Genomic DNA, 21,842 nt, shown 5'->3' on the forward strand with positions numbered 1-21,842 from the left:
ATGTTCACTTACTTGTGTATTCATTGGGTAGAAATGCTAATGCACAAGTACCTCTCTGTTGGAAGAACTTAGGTTTGAACACAATGTTCATAAATAACACAACAATAGCCTCCAGTTAAAAGAATTACAATAGCTTCTAATAATGTATTAGGCTTTTCAGTTCTCTGAAAATGAAAGAGCCTTTCAGTTGTTTTAAAATCAAAAGGTAGTTGATTCCACATTTGTGGACTATTCAGCCACGACAATTAGCTATTTATTCATAATTTGCATTTAAGGGTTGGGCAGTTGGGGGGAAATCAGGAAAGCATCTAGTAGGAAAAATCCCATGAATACAGTGTGTTTGATGATGCCCCTTCAAGCAGGAGTGGAAATGGTGGGGTGTGGTAATGACTCTGAGGCTAGAATTTGTGTTGAATTTCTGAAACTGCCAGTAACTCATAGCAAGGCCTTGGGCAAAATTTTGTGATTTCCTGATGCCTTCTGTTCTCACTATGTCCTAATTTTTGTATGTGCAGTTGTGTCATGTGAGCCTAGGCTCTTTTGAACTACATAAGGAATGTTTGTTTAGGCTTCTACGTGCAAAAATGTAGGGATTAAAAGCTATCTGTGTACTAAAAATTGTGATGAAACAAGCGAAGGTCCACCTAGTACAGCATTCTGCCTCTTCTAAATATACATTTTCTGGATGTTCACAAACTCAGCATGATAGTTATGGCTATCCGAGGCATTGGCAATTTGGAGCAGTATATTCATGGCCTGAAATTTCCATGTAGCCATAATTGCTAATAGCATTTACATTCATTGACTTCTCGGTTACTATTCCCTTGACATTCAGTTACTGTGCTGGAAGCTGTGGTATGTTTCTTCTCCGTTTGGTCCATTGTTGGGCTCTCAGGTTTTCATACTTATTTGATCAGCTCCAATCAAACAACAAATGAGGATGTAAGTGTTTTTAACCTTTATTTAGTAACTATGTTTGTCATGGAAACAGCACACATGACAGTGCTTTCTGCTAAAACAAAGCACTGGACTGGACACATTGATGCCCTGTAGGGAACAGCCCCCTGGTGGCATTAACGTTTCATTTGGGCCCAAATCTCATTTAGTGGTTAAAAATCTCCACTTCCTTATTCATAAGCATGGTCTTTAGGTCATTATGCATTAATGGGTGTTCTGTAAAAGCAATATTTTTGACTGGAGAGAATGCGTATTGAGAATGCTTCCTTCTTCAGCCTGCTTGTGCAGCTCTGTTCCAAACTTTGGAATAATGAAGTGGGAACCTAACGACCAAGATTGTGTTCTCTGGGTGGCATACCAGATTCCCTCCCTCAGTTTTATCCCCTTAGTCAGTAGTGACTGCCTCAAGGTCACTTAGTGGGCTTCGTAGCAAAATACAGATTTGAACCTGGGCGTTCCCAGTCCTACTCTGGCTCTCTAAATTGTTTCACTACTTTGGTTCTCTGACCTTGATGGATTGACCCAGACAGTGTTGCTTCCCAAGGACTTGCACAGGAAACAGTTGGTCATGCAAGGGCAATAGCTGCATATGAAGTTTGGATACAGATTCAGTCCTTCCTGAGTTGTGTTCTTACAAGCTTTTGGAGAGTATACAAGACATTCCCCTTATAAGCCTACGAAGTTCACAGACAGAGGTTCTGTGTTTTTAATGGGTTATTGTTTTGGTATTTCTGTTTTTAATCATATTATTGTTGGGAGCCTCCTCAGGCCTTAGAGAGATTGGATACAAACCCTTAAAATTAATAAATTAGATAGCTCAGGGACCTCTGCATCATTGCAGAGACCCTTTTGAGCCAATCTGGCAGTATTTCAGCCTTCTCAGAGCTCAAATCCCCCAGAGGCTCTTTTGTGACGCAGAGATCTCTGAGGCATCTCTTCACTGAGTGCTGGGAGGATTGAAATACTGCCAGCTGAATCAGAAACGATGCCTTGCACATAGCTGTTGGCCCCAGCAGTGCCATTTCCAAGCAAGTTCTTGAGAAATAGTATGCTGTCTGGGCCAACATCAGTGCTTGAAACAGCATTTCAAGCCAGCAGATATTCCTCTCAGAAGAAAAGAAGAGGATGCCGCTGAGGCCTTACCCTGGAACATTCTTTCCTTTTGCTTTGGATGCTTCCTTCCAGCATCCTCAGCCAGGGGAATGGAACCCTCCCCAACCAAGTTGCTCTGAGGGGGAATTATGTCACCACTGGAAAATGGCCCCCCAACTGCTTGGCAAGACAGTGTCCAGCCGTCGCAAACCAAGTAAGTTGGTCACTGCTGCTTTAGGAGTAAATAGACTGATTCGTTCAGGAGCTGCTTGTTGGGAAGGGTTCCAGTTTTGAAAAGAGCACGTTGGAGCTGTCTGGGAGTAAATCACATAGCTTGCCAGTTTAAGTTGCAAACTTGTGAGAAACAGTGTTACTTGAATGTGAAAATGGGGAACCTGTGGCCCTCCAGATGCTATTAGCGTCCAGCTCCTGTCAGCCCCAGCCAGCATGGCCAGTGGTCGGGGACAATGGAAGTTGCAGTCATCAGGATAACCACAGGCTCCCCATACCTGCTTTACTGAGATACTAAAATTCCCTGTTATAAAATATAAGACTGTTTTTTTAGTTATGTTTATTTGGTTTTTACATTTAATTTGCTTTATTCCTGTTATAAGCAGCTCTGGGAATATGATTCAAGAATGATATTAAAACATTCATAATATAGAAATAAAAAGTGGAGCTGTCACCAGTGACATCCCAGGATGTGATTAGGATGGAACCAGCTGTTACATCCTGGAATGGAGAAACAGCTGGTACAGAGTAGTCCTTTGCCCTTGGAGGGTATATGTGACAGTATGTTTCACAGGGGAATGTGGAACAGTGAGACATTGTGAATAAAGTGACATGTTTGGTTGTAGGTTTAGGTTGTTGGGTACTGTTGGGTCAGCCTGGTTTACCTTAGGAGAGTACGGAAGAGTTGTAGCACTTTGTATATTGAAGAGTGCTACAAAAAGGTGCACTAACATTCCTTTCTTACCAGATCAAGGGATCTTGGTCAAATAAAAGAGGTAAAGAAAACTTCAATCCATACAGCTATGGCAACATTTTCACTAACTGTTGTTCTGCACTCTGTGGGCCCATCTCTCCCAGGTAAGGGGTAAAATACAATTGTTCAGTATCTTCTCTTCCTTTTGGTCCTTAGTGCTCATTGGGTCAATTGTATGTAACTTGCAAGACCACATAGTTAATAATAATATAATGTGACATTTGAGTCCTCTAGTGTAGTGGTCATGTATGTTGTATGGTTTGCTGCTAATAGGACACTGGTACCACATAAGTCTGTTGTGTACCACCCATTCATCACTTGTGGAGCTTGCAGTAACTAGACTTTTGGAAGGAAGAACCTTAGCTATGATCTTCTGATGATCCACGACAATTGATTTGCTCTTCTCTCCAGATGCAGCAATTGCATTTTAAAATTGCTAGCAATATGTTTAAAAGCTTGATGTTGTAAACATTATTTATTGTTTATTTGATTGGAAATATATTAAAAATCTGTCGAGTGTATTTCACACTTTAAAGTGGAGTACATTTCAGAATAAGAGCATGTTTAGAATGAGAAAAATGCTGCTGCTACTCTGTTATGGTGTGGATATGCAACAGAAGGTTATAACATCCTTGCTTCCTGTTAAATCTACCACTTCCCATACATTTTATAATGCTTATTTTATGTAAATGATGGCAAAATTGTTCAAAGTTTTAACTTGCAGATATTCTACACTATTTTTGTTCTTCTTCACTTCTAACTGCTTATGGTAAGTTTTTTCCAGGCACCAATACTAGGAATTTAAAAAAATATTTGTCTAATTAAATGTATACACTACCTTTTCAATTAGAAATATACAAGGCAGTTTACAATAAAGTTAATATTCTAACCAGTACTCAACAAAAACTGAGTAAAACTATTGCAAACATAGTTAAAAAAATATTAGGAGCACTGAAAGTCCAAGGTGACTGTTAAGAAGAAAATGCCTGTGCCAACAAAACCTGTTCTTGAAATTAGTAAAATGGACACAAAGTGAGCAGCTCTGGGGAAAGGCTTCAAAATATGAGACATCAGTGCAGAAAAGGCCTGATTCCTGGTCACCAGTCACCTAACCTCTGTTGGGGGCATCCAGAGAAGGCCATTGAGGAAGATCTTAAATAATTAACAGTTTTAAGTGTGTGGTTAAATTTTTCAGCAATGATCTGTGGTAACAGAATTGTGTAGGTTCTCCCATTTCATGATACAACTCTGTTAAATTAACAAGCAGTTCCCCACTAGAAACTGAATAACCTTGTTATTCTGTAGAATGCATCCATAGTTAACTTTGATTAGAGTTTCTATTTCATTTTTTAAATGTTCCAGTCATTATTCTAACATAAGCACCATTGAGTTAAATGAGGCTTAGTCTCAAGTAAGTCTCAAGTATAGGATTGCAACCTTGAGAAAACTTCAGACCAACTGTTCCAGAGTGACTTATGGATTGCAGCCAGTTTCCTTCCTCTTTTTATGTTTCTCCAAGTTACAAATATATTGCAAAAACTCAGAAATGCAGCTTTCGTTTTTGCTACCAAACTCTTGGGAACAAATAAATCTGTTTTACTGTTCCATTAAAAGAGGTACTGAAGCTATTCTCATATGGTTCATTGTTCTTAAGGTGAAACTTTTTTTCCTTTTAAAGCTGGACCAAAATTATCTAACCAGAATTTTTTGTAACAAAACTTTTTATTATTCTGTAGCTTAATTGACAGAAGAGGATTTATGCAGCCAGATACTCCACAGCCGGCAGCACCCTCAAATGGCATTACAATGTATGGGGCCACACAGTCTCAGAGTAATATGGTAGGAACCATCCCATAATGTTGATCAAGAGCCCTGTGAATGTTTTCCTTCTCAGGTGTCCTGTGAACTAATCAAGTCGCTAAACTAACTGGATGCTACTGGTACTCTCTGTTTAGGGGATATTTCATTGTTGTACTGTAGTAAACTGCAACAAACTTCTAGATATTCATAAGCACTTGGGAGGGGGGAAGTAGTGTAATGGACAAAAGGAAAAGATTGCCTGCCTCCAGACAGTTAAATATAGTGCCAAGAGAAGTTTTCATGTATGGTTGAAGTTTTGCCTGTCTTTGTTAGCCTTAGATGGACCTTGGATCTTCAATATCATATTTGTTGCTTTTAAATTCCTTTTTCCCAAAAGTTGTTGATTGTGTTGCAGAAATCCTTGCTGCCTGATACGTTTCTACAAAACTTGTCATATCAGCATGAATAGAATATTTATAGAGAAGTCTTTTAATTTCTTGTGAACTTAGAGGTGGCCACTGTACTTGACTATTGCAAATTTCTAAATAATGTTTTTGTTTTTATAAATTGTGCCAATTACTTCCATTGTGTCTTCTTGAGAGCCGTACATTTTTCTCCATGTGCCAAGGAGCAGAACCCAGCCTAAGGAAACTTTCTTAACCAAAAGTCCTCATTGGAGTAACCTTCTTCTAACATGTATGTTCTGAAATAGTGCCAACATTCCTTTGTATTTTTGGCTTCATGGATTTCTTCCCAGTCTCCAAGGCAAAGAAATAAAAGCAATCCCAAGCATTTCAGATTTTTTGCACTTAACTGAAGCAAAGTTAGTTTTCATAGCTATGTGGATACTCTCTTAGAAATGAGAAACACATGATCAGTGGACTTATTAAGAATTGGTTCATTCATCATTTTTTCATATTTGTTAGCAATATCTGTTTCTTAGATTTTAAAGATCAGGCACATTTAACCGACTTCTAGTGCCAGTTGTATCTTTGATAGCATTTTGAATGGTCATTCATAGTGTGATCCTTTATATGTGTACTTGAGTGACATTTCCAGTTCCATTGCAGCCTTGTCTCATCTTGGCTGCTTTAATTTTCAGAACAACTCCAGAAGATTTTCTTTAAGTGGGGTGGCCTGAAAGGGGTGAATTATTTGTTTGCCTTATGTTTACACCAGTAGTTCTTAACACTGGGTCCCCTGGTTACTGTAGCCATCAGAGAGCTTTGCCAGCTTGTAGGCAGAGATGATAAAACTATATCTCTAAGAGATTGCCAATAAATTGTTATATTTAAACGTTTTTCAGTTGTCAAATTATTGTAGTGTTTCTTTGCCTTATGGCAGTTTCTCTTCCTATATTTTTACATTGGGTCTTTACAGGGTAGTTTGAAACAAACCCACATGCTCCTGTTTTTAAGAAATGCTGTGTTCAGGCCACTATCATGGTTCGCTGTGTATGAACTGAAAATACCAATGCACACAGGGAGGGCCACGTACAGAGCCACTTGCCTAGCTCACAGTCTCCCTCAGTTCTGGAGGCTCCCTTCCCACCATTATTCTTCCTTTCTGGTCTACAGCTAGCCTTACTTTTTCCTCTACTCCTTACCTGGTTTAGCTTTCTGGACAACTTCCTTGCTATTCTTTCCCTGCCTGCTGTGCCACCTCTCCTTTCAGGCCCTGGTTTAATTTGGCTGTATCACAACTAGATAATGTAATCAGGTGCCACTTAAGACTCTTAGCCAAATGGCCAAGGTCAGAAATAAGTAGCAACTACTCCCTCTTCTCATACATTCTCTTTGACGTTTCTTTCACTTGCATACTTCTGCATCTTCACATTACGTGGAGATGAAATCAACCCTGAAAAAAGTATGTGTATGTCTGATGTAGCATATGTTGACCAGCTGCTGTTTCAACTATTTAGCTCTTTAGCCATAGTTACTCTGAAAAGTTAAATACAAAGGATATTGTGTTTATTGGGATAAAGGATGAAGCATGGTCTTTTGGACAAAGTGATAAATTTCCTTCCTAGAGAGCAATTTTTGTAAATGCATATAGATATATGCACATATATGCACATACACACACACACACACACACACACACACACACACACACACATATACTGCATGTAAAAAAAGAAACTAATTCTAACTGTCGTCTCATGTTTTGGGGAGTCTCCAGAGTTTATCAATCTTTCCACATAAATTAAATTTGTAAACTTAAATGCTTAAAAAGAGATAAAAAAAAAAGCCAACCGAAATCACCAAAAATCACAATCAGGATTTTTCTTCCACCAGATTTAGAAGAAAAGGCAAGTATATTCATGTCAAAAAATTTAGACACTTATGCCCATGAAAAGATGCAAAATATTACACATACCAGATTTTTTTAAAAGTCAATTATAGTTTCTCTCTTTTTTCATAAAAAACAGCCTAGCTATAATGAAATCTGAATTAAATGCAAACATGTTAAAGCTGACACTTAGGATCTTTTCACAGTCAACCATGATCACCTGTCAAACAGATTTGAATTAGTGGCAGCTTACCTAGTTTATGAGATTACGCATTATAATGACACAGTAAGACAGTTCTATCTGTCTCCCCCCCCACACACACACCATGGGCTTGCCATTGAAACTATTGACAAGCACGCCATCACACACACTAGGATTTAAGAGCTGCCATTCTGTATATCACCAGGCTCACCCACTTCCTCTCAGTTAGTTGCAAACGAATATGGGCAACATGCAGGTGAACAGTATCTTCTTTTTAAGTGGCATGGACTTCTGTAAGCAGAATGGGACCCCTCCCTTTCCCTTCTTCGCCTTGCAGTATCCAATCTGCTCTGGAGGGTCCCCCAACCAAAGGCCTGTTCTGGAGTATACCCAAAGGGGAGGAGCAGAGGAAGTGGAAGACCTATCATGCAAGCAGGCTTCCAATCATGTAACATCAGATATAACCCAATAGTTATACAACCAGTTAGTGGCCATGCTGGGGATTATTTCTAAATAGGGAACTTGATTTATAGCAGTGATTTTAAATTTTTATCTTTTCTTCTTTTTGATTTAAATCATGATGGACTCATTCAGAGTTGTCAGTTTTTATTTTAACACTGATACATAGAGTTTGCAATCCATTTTGTTAATATTCCTAAAACTAGGTGCAGATATTCAGTTGTGCTCCCACCAAACAACAACTCCTAGTGATGACATATGATGTAAAGTTTTATAGCATTCCTTCAGGTTTTTTCTCCTATAAGTATCCCAGGCTACATTCTAAAAGTTAGAGCCTGGATAGCTCAGTTGGTGAGAGCATGGTGCTGATAACACCAAGGTTGCAGGTTTGATCCCCATATGGGACAGCTGCATATTCCTGCATTGCAGGGGGTTGGACTAGATGATCCTCAGGGTCCCTTCCAACTCTATGTTCCTATGATCTATACGTTATTTTAATCTCTGCAGACTGATTTTTCATGCCTTTTTGTCATTGTTCTTGGTATCCAGGTCTGTTGTGATTCTGTGAATTTGTTGTGCCATTTGCTTTTTTGTCATCTTGTGATCATAAAGATTTGTAAGAAGATGAGCTCAAATGGTAAACTCCATAGCAGCACTTTTAAACACCTCTCCCCTCTGATAAATATTTTTAGCTCTAGCCTTTTTGCAGTAAATCAGGCAATCCATGTACCATAGTTCTTAATTCAAAAGAACTTGCTGGTGTGAAATCTGAAAGTAAAAGACAACTGAAATCTTTCTGATCCATCTAGTTTATGCTTTTTCTCTATAATGGCCTCAAAAAGCAAAATCTCTTTATTACTATACTTTAGTCACCACTGCTTTACTTCCTAAATGTTAAACAGTATTTGGTTTTTTATGTTTTCTCTCAATATTTCCGTTATTTTAATAGGGAACTGAAGTTAGATTAACCAGGTGGTAATTGCCAGGATCACCCTTTCCTTTTTGAAGGTTGGTAGTATATTTTGGTTCCCCCCTTTCTAGTACACATCCAGTTCTCCATCACTTTTTAGTAGTTTTGTGAATTCATTAACCAATTCCCTTACACCATAGAAATGTGCCATGAGAATCCACAGACTTGCTGATTATTCATTATTCCTAAACATGTTATCTTTTCATTAGAAGCTATGGCTGCAATCCACTTACACTAGGGAAAAAAATTGCTTAATCAGAAGATAACTGCTGATTCAGTGTTGTGGATTGTGTCCTATTTCTCTCTTCATAACTGACCAACTCAACCCATTTTTCTTATTTTTGAAGAGAGTTCTGTGCAAGAAAGCATTTCAACCATTTTAGAAAAACCTGTTCCTTCCACATTTCTCATTTGTATATTAACTGTTGCTGGATCTACAATAGTTTCAATATTCTATTGTCCTGGCTGTGCCAATACCTTTCTGCAATATACTTTCTTCCTTTTTCCTTTTGCAACTTTATAATAATGTTGTAATAATAACATTTATTCAATTTCTGTTTCAAGTTTAGGATATTTCTCCGAGTTTATTTAGGGATGCAGATGACACAAATCTCTGGATGGTTAACCATGGTTAATTTAGGATTGAAATTTCCATACTGCCTTTCAATAAAAATTTCTAGGGCAATTAAATTGCAGGTAAAACCAATCAAACTAAAATGACAGCAAGCTCTTAAAAATAAGATTTGTTTAAAAGTCTTAGGGCTAAACATATCTTTAAAGTCCAGGAAAAATGCAAAGATGTTTGTCTTGCATCAAAGTACAATAAGGAGGCATCAGGCAGACTTCTCTGAGAAGAGCATTCCTTAATTTGGGGGTCACCTTGCTTTATAGATGATGAGCACCAACAGACAGCCTTTCACAGAAGATCTAACCTATAAGTAGGAACTAATGAAGATAGGCAGCTCTCCCAATTATCTGGTCCTAAGCCATAAGGCCTTTCGAGGTTAAAAAATAGAATCACTTTGGCATGGAAGCTGACTGGGAGCCCATGGGAGCAGCATAACACCAGTGTGATATGATCATAACACTCAGTCTCGGTTAATTCAGTATATGGCTATGACAATACCAACTGCAGATTCTCTGCAGTCATCAGAGGCAGCCACACATAGAAGTGCCATAGCTCCGCCTTGCATATCCCAGTTTCAGTCTCCAGCATCTCCAGGTAGGACTGGGAGAGAATCCTCTCTGAAACATGGAGAGCTGCAGCCAGTCAGTGTAGAGAAGAACTAGATGAACCAGCAAGTCTGACTCAGAAGAGAGCTTCCTGTTTTCCTAGGACACATTGCACAAGTCCGACTTGGAGGTTAACGGAGTAAGAACCACTGAAGCTAGGCTCTCTGTCAAGGTTTCCAGCTGCTGCACCAACCTAAACTGGTAAAAAGTACTACGTTCTACAGGAGTAACCTGTACATCCAGAGACAAAATAAGAGATTAGGTGTATGAGTATTCTCTCTTCCAACATTTTATTTCTCCCTGCTAGTCTTAACTGTGGTTAAGTGTCACACTGACAACAACGTTTGTGTGATTGGCAGCAGTGTTGGTGTAATTAACAGTCAAGTATGATTTAAAGGTGGTGTGACAAAGAGTTTAGTGCGTCCAACCAGGACCAGGGAGACTGAGGTTCAAATACCCACTTGGCCATGAGTTTTATGGAGTGATTTGGGTGATCTTGGAACAGTCACTATCTTTCTGCCTAACCTACTTCTCAGGACTCTTGTGATAATAAAATGGGAGGAAAAATATGCATGCTGCCATGAACTCCAGAACAAAAATTGGAACATAAATGTAATCAATCAATATAAATAATAATCAGGGTTCACTCTTAACTATGATGTAAGGTAGTTTAAGGTAGCAGTTCCTGCTAAGGCTGAGGAAAATGCCCCCTGTTTATGACTCCATGCACAGATCATTTTGGGAAGAGGGGTTAACTTACAGTGGCAGCAGATGGCAAACGTTCATCCTTTTCCCCTTTTCTTACACAGGCTTTAAAGTTGTACTTTCATGGTCGCTGCCACAGACAGGAACAAAAATGCAACTTTAAAGCCAATGTAAAATGAGAGAAACTGCCGCTGCTCATAGCATGCTTGAATCAGCCACCATAAATATTTCTCCTATTGGCCATTATTAGCAGCTATGTCAACATGATCCTTAACTATCGGTAAAGTGGGCAGGGGGAGATTTGTAAGTGAGAAGGTAGCAGCTGGCAGGACAGAGTGTGCAGTCTCACCACCTGTCTCCATTCTCTTAACTGTGGTTAATAGAGCAATAGCATTATCTCTGCAATAGCCTTAGGAGTCCACAAGTCAGCTATGACCATTGTGTCTCAATACATGTGATAATTTATTGAGTTCTTGTTTCTCCTTTTTTCATTTTCCTTTGAGAATATCTGTTTCTGCAGAACCCTTTGTACATTTTTCTGTGCATCTTCTTACTCTCTGTTTTTCTATATTATGAACAACACTCAATCATATTTTTTTTGCATACAGCCATTTGGTGGACATTGTGGGGGATTTAGTTAATTTTAGGGATGAACATGCTGTTCTTTGTTTGATAACACTAGTTTTAATTCCCCCCCCCCTTTATCTTTCTGAGTAGCACACTTCAGAAGAACACTGTAAAATCCACTGCTTCTTCCCTAACCATTTCATCCCACAGGTATTCTGTGCCATCATCCTACCTAAATAATACCCACCTAGACAGCATTCCAGTCATAGAAACCACTTCCTAAGTTATAGTTACTCCACTTTGGTCATAACATCATCTTGGCCATACAAATGTATTCTTAGATTAATGTTTAATCACTCCTATTTCTTTAAAAACTGTTGGATAACTAAATAACCTTGTACTAAAATTTATCAGACATTTGAAAAAAAAATCAATATGTGTAATGTTACTGCTCTTCGATGTTGCCTCTTGATTCAGATAAATAGTTGTGTTTCAGTGTTGTAAATAGGAACTCAAAATCTCTGTTAATTTGTATAATTTGGGGGGCAGATAAAATCAGATTTTTTAAAAAAATGAAATTGTTTCAAATTGATTTTTGTATCAGTTATATGACAAATAAAGAAAAGCACTGGAATTTAAGTATGTGTCTAACTTGCATTTAGTTTATGGCTATTGTTGTACGGAAATAACATTTTAAATGGCTTAGACCTCATATCTGTATAAATAAAGGCAATGTTTTAATAAGGTAAAGCCTTTTAAAATTAGTTGGTTAGGTTTTTCTGACAGGGTGCTTCAGGAGTAGGCTCCTGGTCTGACATTTTATTTTGGCTGTGCAGTTGATATTTTATTCTAAGGAGGAATAGGTAATTCTAATACATTAAGAAGATTGCTTGGGGCAAATTTACACAATACCAGAGTTTAGATCTTAAAAAACAAAAACTAGAGCATACCTTATTTGGGCATATATCAGTGGCCTGGCCTGACAGCCCTTTAAATATATTATTTTCATTTATTTTAACTCTTAATTATTGAAATGTGCTGGTAGTGAATTGCGAGGTGGTATGGCTGGTAGTATATCACCACCTGCAGAGAGCAATTGCTAAGGAACACAGAGGAATCATGGTTTGCTGGCCCAAACTTCATTGGCCAGCATATTACTGCTAAATGGCCGGCAGCATCAGCCCAGTAGCTCCAGCAGCAGCACGTAACTCACACCAGTAAAAGCATGAAGCCATTTCTCCCTCTATCACCATTCCATGATAGTGGCCATATATTGCCTGCTAAGTCACTTTGAGCCATACTACCTTGCCAAGTGCTACTGAAACACTTTTTTTATTATCCTTAAATGTGAATTGTTTATATTTGTGTTTCTCAGTATTTGTCTCTTGTGGAAAATATACATTGCTTACACATCACACATACTCGCAGTACTACTCATTATCATCTCATTTCCCCCCATAGGACATTTAAAAGAGAATTACTTCTAAGCTTTGTTTGTTATTGTTGAGATCAATTATTATTTCTGCCCTTTTTGTTAAATTCCATAAAGAACAAAACCCTTATCATCCAAATTTGCACAAGGCAAGAGACTGAAAAGCTACGAGGAGTCAAGAATGCATGCTAGTGGCATGGGATACAGAACAGCATCTTGTTCCACTGTGTGATGTGAGCAGTCCAGGGCGACCCAAGAAGAGTCCACTTCGCAACTCCTCTCCACACCTAGGTTAACCCAATTTCATGAGGGCTGAAACTGATGCAGAGAGGAGGGTGCAGTGTGGATTCCTTCTGTCTGATCCCTGGTTTATAACATTACCTGGCAGCAAAAAGTAAGAGCACTTCAGAGGCTTCCATACTGCAGAGGTAACTTGTGTACCAGTCCTAAAGTGTCAATAGCCTATGTTTTTTCTTAAATTGCAATCTAATACTATGTGAGCTTATTGCAGGTTGGTCTACGCTAGATACGCTGCAGTTCGTCAGGCACAGTGTCAATTCCATAGGAGTTGTCAGGAGCAGTGTTCTCCCCTGACACATTGTTCCTGTTAACTTTCTGTAGCCGTCTTTCTTTAGCTTCAGCAAAACTGGAAACACGATAAATGATAAGTAGGATTTTTGGAAGAAGTGCACCTAGAAGATGGGTAATGAAAAATCAAGTTAGTCACACATAGGAAATCGCACAACAACATGAAGATGCTACTATTAATGCATGCTGTCTGCTTTATTGCTTCTCCAGGAAGCAATAGGATGGAACTTTCCATTAAAATAATCCAAGCTCAAGATATACTAATCATAAATAAATTCAAATTATTTTCATATTAGTTCAAAATTGACCCCATTTCTATAATTGTAATCCTATCGTACTGGAATAATCACAAAGCATTCATCTGTATTTGAAGTTAAGCACAGCCACTTACTGTAAGCCGCTATTTCAAAGCAATTTCTCCCTCTCTTTTAAAGATACATGCAAATAGAACATTTTGGATATCCTTTTCTAAAGGTTCCAAAATGATGTAAAATAAATTCCAGAGCGTATACATCTTTTGTTACATAACAAGGCATTTCTTGGTTTGTCACTTTCAAATTCTTGATTGTTTGCATCTGTCTCAAGAAACACAGAAGTGTGCCTTCAGTGGTGAAGTCAAACCATTGGAGAATCACAGTTATCAGCAGAGACCGGTAACTTCTGACTGCTGCCTCCCTAGTAGCTAATATATGATGTTTCTTTGAAAGAAAGGTTCTTGTTCTAATGCTTTTTCAGTGCAGTCATAGTGGCATTGAACGTTTTGAACAGTGCTTTAAGAAGCAAGCTGGAACTTTAATCTGAATGATGAAAAATACTTTGGCCATGATTTCGTCTTAAGTACTTTACTGGAATGAGGCTGAAGTACAGTAAACTGCATTCAGAATGAACCACCGTGAAACAGCAAACATTTTTCAGAGTGTCAGTTATTAATGAGTAGCTTGGTCCAGACATAAAATATACTTGCCCAATCTGTCTCTCGTTCTATAAAGAATTCTGGAGATAATGGCCTTTAAGCATTCCCAAATTGCACCGATGAAAGAGGCACGCAGGAGGACGTGCCGGCTCTGTCCTCTCCACCTCTGATGTGGGAAGGTCTGAAAGGGAGTTTGTAAGTCCATTTGGCTGAATGAGGTTACAGCCTTTGCCACAGTCAGGAACTCTGTACAGTGGGAGTGCCTGGTGGCCTGATTACAAGGGTACAACTGGAGCAAGGGCACCAGGGCAATGCATGCAATGAGCTTTCATTTTTTGTAAAAAGTAAGTCTCTAACCCCCCTAGACAGAAAGCTTTGAAGCAAAATTTCATCTTTAGCAAAAGTTAAAGAGAAGTGGAAAAGAACCAAGGGCATGCATGTGTACACACACACATGCACACACCATACACATTCTTGTCTAGCTAGATAGAAGTGTGTAATTTTTTTCATTTCTGTTTTGCTGAGCTTGAATGACTCGTTTTATTCATGGAAAACAGGGTAGATTTTGTGATAGGGTAGTGGCTATGGGAAGCCCCCATTTCAAATATTTCCATAGCCATGAATACAAGTGACCTTAGGCAAGCCTCTATCTTTGTTCCAGTCTTCTATCATGTAGAGATTAAGAAATAATAATGCACGTGAAATGTTTTGAACGCTCAGGAAGAGTCCTATTTAAATACTATTTTGATTTTTCTGGTTATTTTACAATGAATGCAACCTCGCTGCAAAATCTTACACCTCTTGTTTTGCCCTCAGTGAGTCGTCTTCCTTTCTTTTCAAAACTGCTTAAATTCAGAGAATAAAATTGTAAGATTCTGAGCATAATAAAATAGTAAACTATTACAGAAAATGCTGCTTTAAGTTATTTGAGGCAACTTCATTATGAGATGCAGATTTAAAAAATACTCTTTTTGCTTTTGTGTGTTAACTTTAGCCCTTAGTCTCGTTTATCTGAATAGTAGGAATACTGTATAATAATCTCACTTTATGTTGTACTGATTACCTGATTCAAATGCCCTGTTCAAAATTGTAATCCATGTCCGTCTTTCATTATGGACAGGTTTTGTGTATTTCCATGTTAGCATTGTTCAATTTCAGCAAAATCAAACGAGACAGTTTAACTGCTATGTACTCTGGTGTAGTCCCCACTAATTTCAGGATATAAAAATTATCCGTGCACTTTGGTGGTCTAACAGAAAAAAAATCTTGTTTCAATCCTCTTTCTGAATTCTAAGAAAGATTGCAATATTTGCATGCAACAGTTAATATGTTTGAGCCCGTTTCCAACATATATGATGCTTGGCATAATGCCCATTTAAAACGTGTGCTTGCTGTATTTTCCTGCAATATTCTTTCTGCTTCATGAAGCTGCATCTTCTATAGCATCTTACCCAGATTTAACCAATGTAGTGCCTTCCAGATGTTCCTGGACTTTGGCTCCCATCAATCATTGGCCATGCTGACTGAGGCCAAGAATTGTATTTCAACAATATGTGGAAGGCACTGCATTGGCAATCCGAGGGACTCTTATCAAAGAGGATTCAGTGCTATGTTACACAAGGCATGTTACTAGGAATTGTTAGAAGTATTGGCTTTGAATGTGCACCTGTACAAATGGGGCCAGTTATTCCATTTACAAGATCCTGCAACCTCCAGTGTGTTAAATACATGTAGTCCAAAGTAGTTTTCCAAGAAGTATTGAGTGAAACACCTTTTCTTTAAACACATCAGGAACAGAAATGTTTGTGCCGCTGTCTTTGTTTTATGCAGCATTAATGTTGCTTATCTACTGGTTAAAAGATGCTCATGCGTTAACGCTGCTATCCAAAGCAAATTCAAACCAAAATTAAGCTGTAAGGTCTGCACAAAAAAATAAATGCAATTTTTAGTTGGGAAAAGTTAGTATCATTTACAGATTATTTTCTTCAAGAGAAACGAGGACTCTGGCTCTCGCATACAGCAAATGATAGTAATAATGCATACTGTCACTTTCCTGGGTTACGCTAAGATGAGCATGCCCTATATATTAAACTGACAAAGAAAAATTACTAACAACTCTTTTCTTTCTCTTCACACCCCATTCCTCTTTTGCCTATATCCTTACATCTCTCTCTCTCTCTCTCCATCTCTCTTCCTTCCTTTCTTCCTATCTCTCTCTCTGTGCATATGCTTTGTATATTATTTTGGCACCCTTCAATACTTCAGTGTGATCAAGATCAGTGCATTCAGAGCACTAAATTCGTTTTGCAGGCTGCTGCCACACCGCTTCTCCAGAGTGAGCCCAGCATAAGTAGTGAAGAGCTACCTTTGCCAGGAAAGACCTCTATCAGTGCTCCCTGTGCCACATTAACACTAGGGCAGCCAACACCACCCTCCTCCATGCCAAATCTCACATCAGAAACAGGTTTGACAGACATGATACCATTAAAAGAGGACTCTGAAAGTCATCAGTTTCTTACTCCTGAGGAAGCTCCATCACCACCTGGAATGTTGCCAATTGGGAGTCCTATGATTCACAGCCGTACCATGCATATCCTCAGCCTAGCCAGCCAGGACTCGTTGCACGAAGACTCAGTACGTGGCCTTGTGAAACTCAGCTCAGTCTGAGCAACTTTCAATATGATGGTGATTATACAGCCCTTATATGCTAACAACAGAAACTTGCCGAGTCACCTTCGGACTCCGTAACATGCATAAGCCACTGAAACTTTGCTAGGTCTTCTTAAAAGGACAAGTTATTTTTGTGCAGTGAAGAAGCTATGGCATTTCTTTAATAGCCAATTTATGGCTTGGATTTGATGTGACATTGTCAAAATAACAGAAATGTACATTAACCTTGTTTGGTGACTAATAGTGTCCAGCAGCTTGGAATCCTGGTACTTTGAATTTGATTATGATAATACTTTAAAAGATATTACTGGAAGTTAGCATCATATTCCATGTTTTATGAAGTTCTCATGTAATGTTGCCTTTGAGGCCATGCCGGCCACCCTTTTCATGTTATTACTCTACTAATATTTGAAACAAAAAAATTGCCATTCAGATAATACAAAACCAATAAATACTGCAATTGTGGATTTGCATGCCACGCTACAGTGTATGTTACAGTAGTGTTGGTATTGAGAGAAAGTGCTGCTTTATTATTTGTGAGTTTTGAAGTACTGTTTCATATAAAAGGCAGTGCAACAAACCAATGGACAAATGTTTTTTTTTTAATCAGTCAAAGTTGTTATAAATAAATGAACTGGTGGTACTTCAAACGTGGAGGACTACCATTTTTTGCATATCATTTCACTTTGAGTGTCTAATATAAGATACTGTGTTGTGCCATTGATTTCTCTCTACCATCACCGTTAGATAAAATGGCACCCTCTGTTCCTTTAAATATGTGTACAGTTAATACCCATACAGTGCGGACGACAACAACAGCTCCATATGGATTGCGAGTTACTTTTCCTCATGATAATGCAATTAAGAAGATCAAAGGAGTATATAAAGTCCAATTATGAATGGTTTTTAGTATTGTGTGTGGTTTTGAAAATAGGCAGTTTAATTTTAGGACAAACCATGCCTACAACTAACCTGAGTGTCAAAATAACTTGAAGTTAATGAGTTGCATCTAAAAGCCCTCTTCCATTATCTGGTTCTCACAAACAGAAGGGGTGTGCTATTAACAAGTACCCCCTGAAAATCTGATGTGGAGGGTTGAGAGACCCTGTGGAACAGCATAGAGTGGAGGCTGCAGGTATTAGGGGTAACTGGCAAAGGTCACCTTCCTCTCCTTCCATTTTCAGGACTTCTGCTAGTTGGGATATCTGTTGCATTCATGGAATGGCACCTATGGATCCGATCTAATATCTTACTTAGGACCCATACCAATGGTGCCCAGAGAGATCTCCCAAGTAAGAGATTTGCAAGGTAAGGGTGCCCCAAGGTTCTAAACTTTGGGAAGAGGAAGAGATAAATTACTGGAACATAAGTTACATGTGATCCATAGCTGCCATCTAGTCATGTGTATTTTCAACTATATTCTATTCTTAATTTAAAATTGACATATTTATGAGACATACTTATTTGTTTTTATTTGTGGTTAGGACAATTTAGTTATGATTTAAAGAAAAAAAACTGCTCGGGGATAGCCAAAAAGAACATTAACGGTGATCATTCAAATGCTATGTATTGCTGCATCTTGCCTTGCTTTTAAGATGCTAGGACCTGCAATAATATTTTCTCAGGACAAAATTTCGTGCAAAGTATTTTTTAAAAAATTCAAGCTTCACTGCAGGCAACTACTTTTGAAAACAAGGATCATGAAGACATGGATTCGTTGCATCTCTGAAACATGGAAAAATACAGTTTAAAAGAAAACAAAAGCACAATGTTTTAATTGGAATAAGGCCATCTCTCTTGTAGAAGTGCCAGACGACATACTGGCAAGAAGCTTCACACTGTGTACAATTTTATAAAAGATATTATTTTTCTCTTAAAAGTGATAAAACGTTCACCTTGTTTGCATGTATAGTAAATATCTAGAGGGGGGATTATATCCATAGGTTCCTTGCTTTTTCTGTTTTGCAGAAAGCTATGCATGATCTGCAGTTATCTGGTTGTGAGCCATTCAAATGTTTACAAGCTTTCATATAAAGGGATATTGTCTCTTTTCCTGTCTGACCTCATAGGATTTATTTAAAATCCTGCATACATTATTTACTTTAGCACAGGCTTATTCCAAAGAAAAAACAACTTTGAGATGCATTCTCTTGACTTACTGTTTGATTACTGTACTAGAAGGAGCTATAAAAAGAATTTAAACAACTATAAGCACCAATATAACAGCAGTGAACACATTGATTTAGGGAAACGTTTTCAATGGAAGTGGGTGAGGTTGATTGCCTTTGTAAATCTCAGTCTCCACACAACACCTCAGAGGCAATCCTAAATCAGATTTTAAGTTTGTGAGCTAATAATGTTATGTCATGTGCTAGGAATACACAATTACACAATACATTCTAGAAAGTTGGGATACTTCAATTTCTTGCTATCCTTCCTCTCTGCCAGAAGGATTCTGATTTTCCTACAAAACAAACAAAGATTAGGGCAGGAGGAGAACTGCCTTTTTTTTGCTCATTACATTGAAATAGGTTTGGCATCATTTCTGATGGCAGAAGGAAAGTATCACATGGACACTTATTTTGTGAAGTTCATTTCTTTAAAAAACCCACCAGTATTGAATTATTTCAGTGTACCTGAATATTTTGCTCCTTCTGCAGATGCCAGAACATGGAGCCTACATTCCCCACAGTGCGGAAAATAAACAATGATAAATATTTTACTCTGCCATTATGACTTCACAGCTGTGGCGCTTGCACAAAGGAGTAGAAATGTTTAAAAATTCATCTGCTTACATTTTCACAGAAATACTTTGGGGTTCTTTTTCAGTAGCAGCATTTGGATACCTTTGCTATATGGAAATAGCATCACATGTCACTTAAGTCCACAATATGGTTCTGGTAGTATTTTTTTACTGAGGGAGGGGCATGAGAATGCCACCATGCTGTTGTTTTTAAGTGTCTCTTATGTAAAGCTTTAAAATTCTGCACTGCCACATTAGAATACTTTGGTTTTCTTAGAGCTTGAGGGAAAGAAAATGCTTGATGACAGAAAAAGTACTGTGAATACCTATTTTAGAATGAATTTATTATTTCTGTTTGCATTGTTGTACAGTAATTTTTTGCTGTTTATAATATTTTTTTGACTTTGTGTTGAAGAATAAAAAGTACAGCATTTTTAAGCATTCCCTTCTGTTTTAAGATTTTTCATTCCCCTTGGTGTTAAATCTCTTCTTACTCTCCACCAGCCCTAGTACATCTGTTTATTTTCGTTACCATGACATTTTAGAACTTTTACTGTTGCGATTTGATGACATCTGCTGGAAAACAATGGAACTGAGCATATGCTTCTTTTAATTGCAGTTCTTCATTAATGGTATACAGTAGCTTTAGAATTTCCAACAGATTGACCTCTCATGGTCTGTTTTACCACCAGTGAAATAGTTTTAATATTTTCAGCACAATCCTGGACAGCTTTACTCAGAAGTAAGCCCCACTAAGGCCACTGAGACTTCCTCTGAAATCCATGTACCGTATTTTTCGCTCTATAACACGCACCAGACCATAACACGCACATAGTTTTTAGAGGAGGAAAACAAGAAAAAAAATATTCTAAACGAAATAGTGGATATATGATTTTTGTGGTTCATGCTGTGGCCACAGACATGTGATCTGACAGTGAGTTTGGAGTAGCCCAATGCAAAAATCCTGAGGATCCATGTGGATCCATGCTTTGTAACCACGGAGGAGGGAAGGAAGGGGAACCATGGATCCTCTGCTCACGACTGCAGCAGATCCCCCCCTGCCACCCGCAGGCATTCGCTCCATAACATGCACAGACATTTCCCCTTACTTTCTAGGAGGAAAAAAGTGAGTGTTATGGTGCAAAAAATACGGTACCTAGGATAGGAGTGAGTTAAAACCAAACACATTTTACCACTTTATTTAACCATTTTGATCTGTTTTTGTTAGGTTCAAGAGACTTGGTCATGTTGAAGATAGACATCAGCTGTATGAAGTGATGTTTCTGATCTAAGGAATATGCTGGATTTTTTTTCTATTTTCCTTCTTATTAGGCTAGTAAATAAAATAGTGAATGTTCTTCATTGGCACTATCTGTGTACAATATATTTTTATGCAGATACTGGTTGCGTACAACTCAAGGTCTGAATGGCTGTGTTGTGCAGAAACAATATCGTTTAAAAAGTAGGGGCCTTTTATTCCCTGGTGTAGTCAACCTTTAGGGTAGAACTTCATATTGCATGCATGTACACTTACTGTTAGCCCAGTGGCTGCTTTTCCCAACTAAAATCATCCAGGGGGGATGGAGGAATTGGAGCAGAGAAATGGCTGGGTGGCAGGGTTCTTTAACCCTTTCCCCACTTGGCACTTTCCCAGCCTACCCTCCCCCCACAACTACTTTCTGTCCACATGCTTCCAAACTTGTGTAAAGATATATGTAGAAATGGAAGTTATATAAACATACTGTAATAAACAATTTTTACTCCAAGGGAGTAAGTAAACTCAAAACAATATGTCAGTTACCTGACGTCATATGATGCTAGGTGCAGAGATCTGTTATCTCTGATCTAAATGCCAAGATCTTGGCTTAGCATTTGATTGATTTCATGCGACGTCACTTAACAGGTTGCCCCACCTACCTATCAAAAATGGCTGCAAGGGGTAAGTCAGTTCTGGATCCAGCCCTCAGGTTCCCCAGCCCTGTATTACAGGTTTCTTGGGCAAAAGACAGCTGAGGACCAAAGACACCAATGGGACAAAAAAAAAAAAGTCGAGTAATTAGAACTGAAAACCTCCCTCAAACCCTGGGGACAATAGTTTATTTTGTACTACATCTACATCATGTATTCTAAGCAAAAATATTAATTGGCTATTTGTATATATTTCCAGACTTGCCTCAGTCTCATTATTCGGTGATTTATTGTGTGAACTTTGTAGCGCATTTTATCGTTCAGGC

At 38.3% G+C, this 21,842-nt stretch overlaps 1 protein-coding gene across 6 annotated transcripts in view; it reads left to right on the plus strand.

Moving 5' to 3' along the window:
- Positions 1-20,976, plus strand: part of ZDHHC14 (zDHHC palmitoyltransferase 14) — a 74,288-nt gene extending 53,312 nt beyond the window's left edge. For 2 of the 6 annotated variants that reach the window (XM_083608003.1, XM_083608004.1), the window contains exons 6-9: positions 840-942; positions 3,029-3,138; positions 4,771-4,873; positions 16,461-20,049. In XM_083608003.1, coding sequence (XP_083464129.1) covers positions 840-942; positions 3,029-3,138; positions 4,771-4,873; positions 16,461-16,862 — 718 coding nt within the window. In that variant the 3' untranslated portion in view covers positions 16,863-20,049. Of the gene's footprint in view, positions 1-839; positions 943-3,028; positions 3,139-4,770; positions 4,874-16,460; positions 20,050-20,836 lie in introns of those variants that run through there. The other 4 variants (XM_083608005.1, XM_083608006.1, XR_014546732.1 and 1 more) reach the window with 3 other exon arrangements.
- The last annotated feature ends 866 nt before the right edge of the window (positions 20,977-21,842 follow it).

Source organism: Podarcis filfolensis (assembly GCF_964270895.1).
Source record: "Podarcis filfolensis genome assembly, chromosome: 3".
NCBI classification, from domain to species: Eukaryota; Metazoa; Chordata; class Lepidosauria; order Squamata; family Lacertidae; genus Podarcis; species Podarcis filfolensis.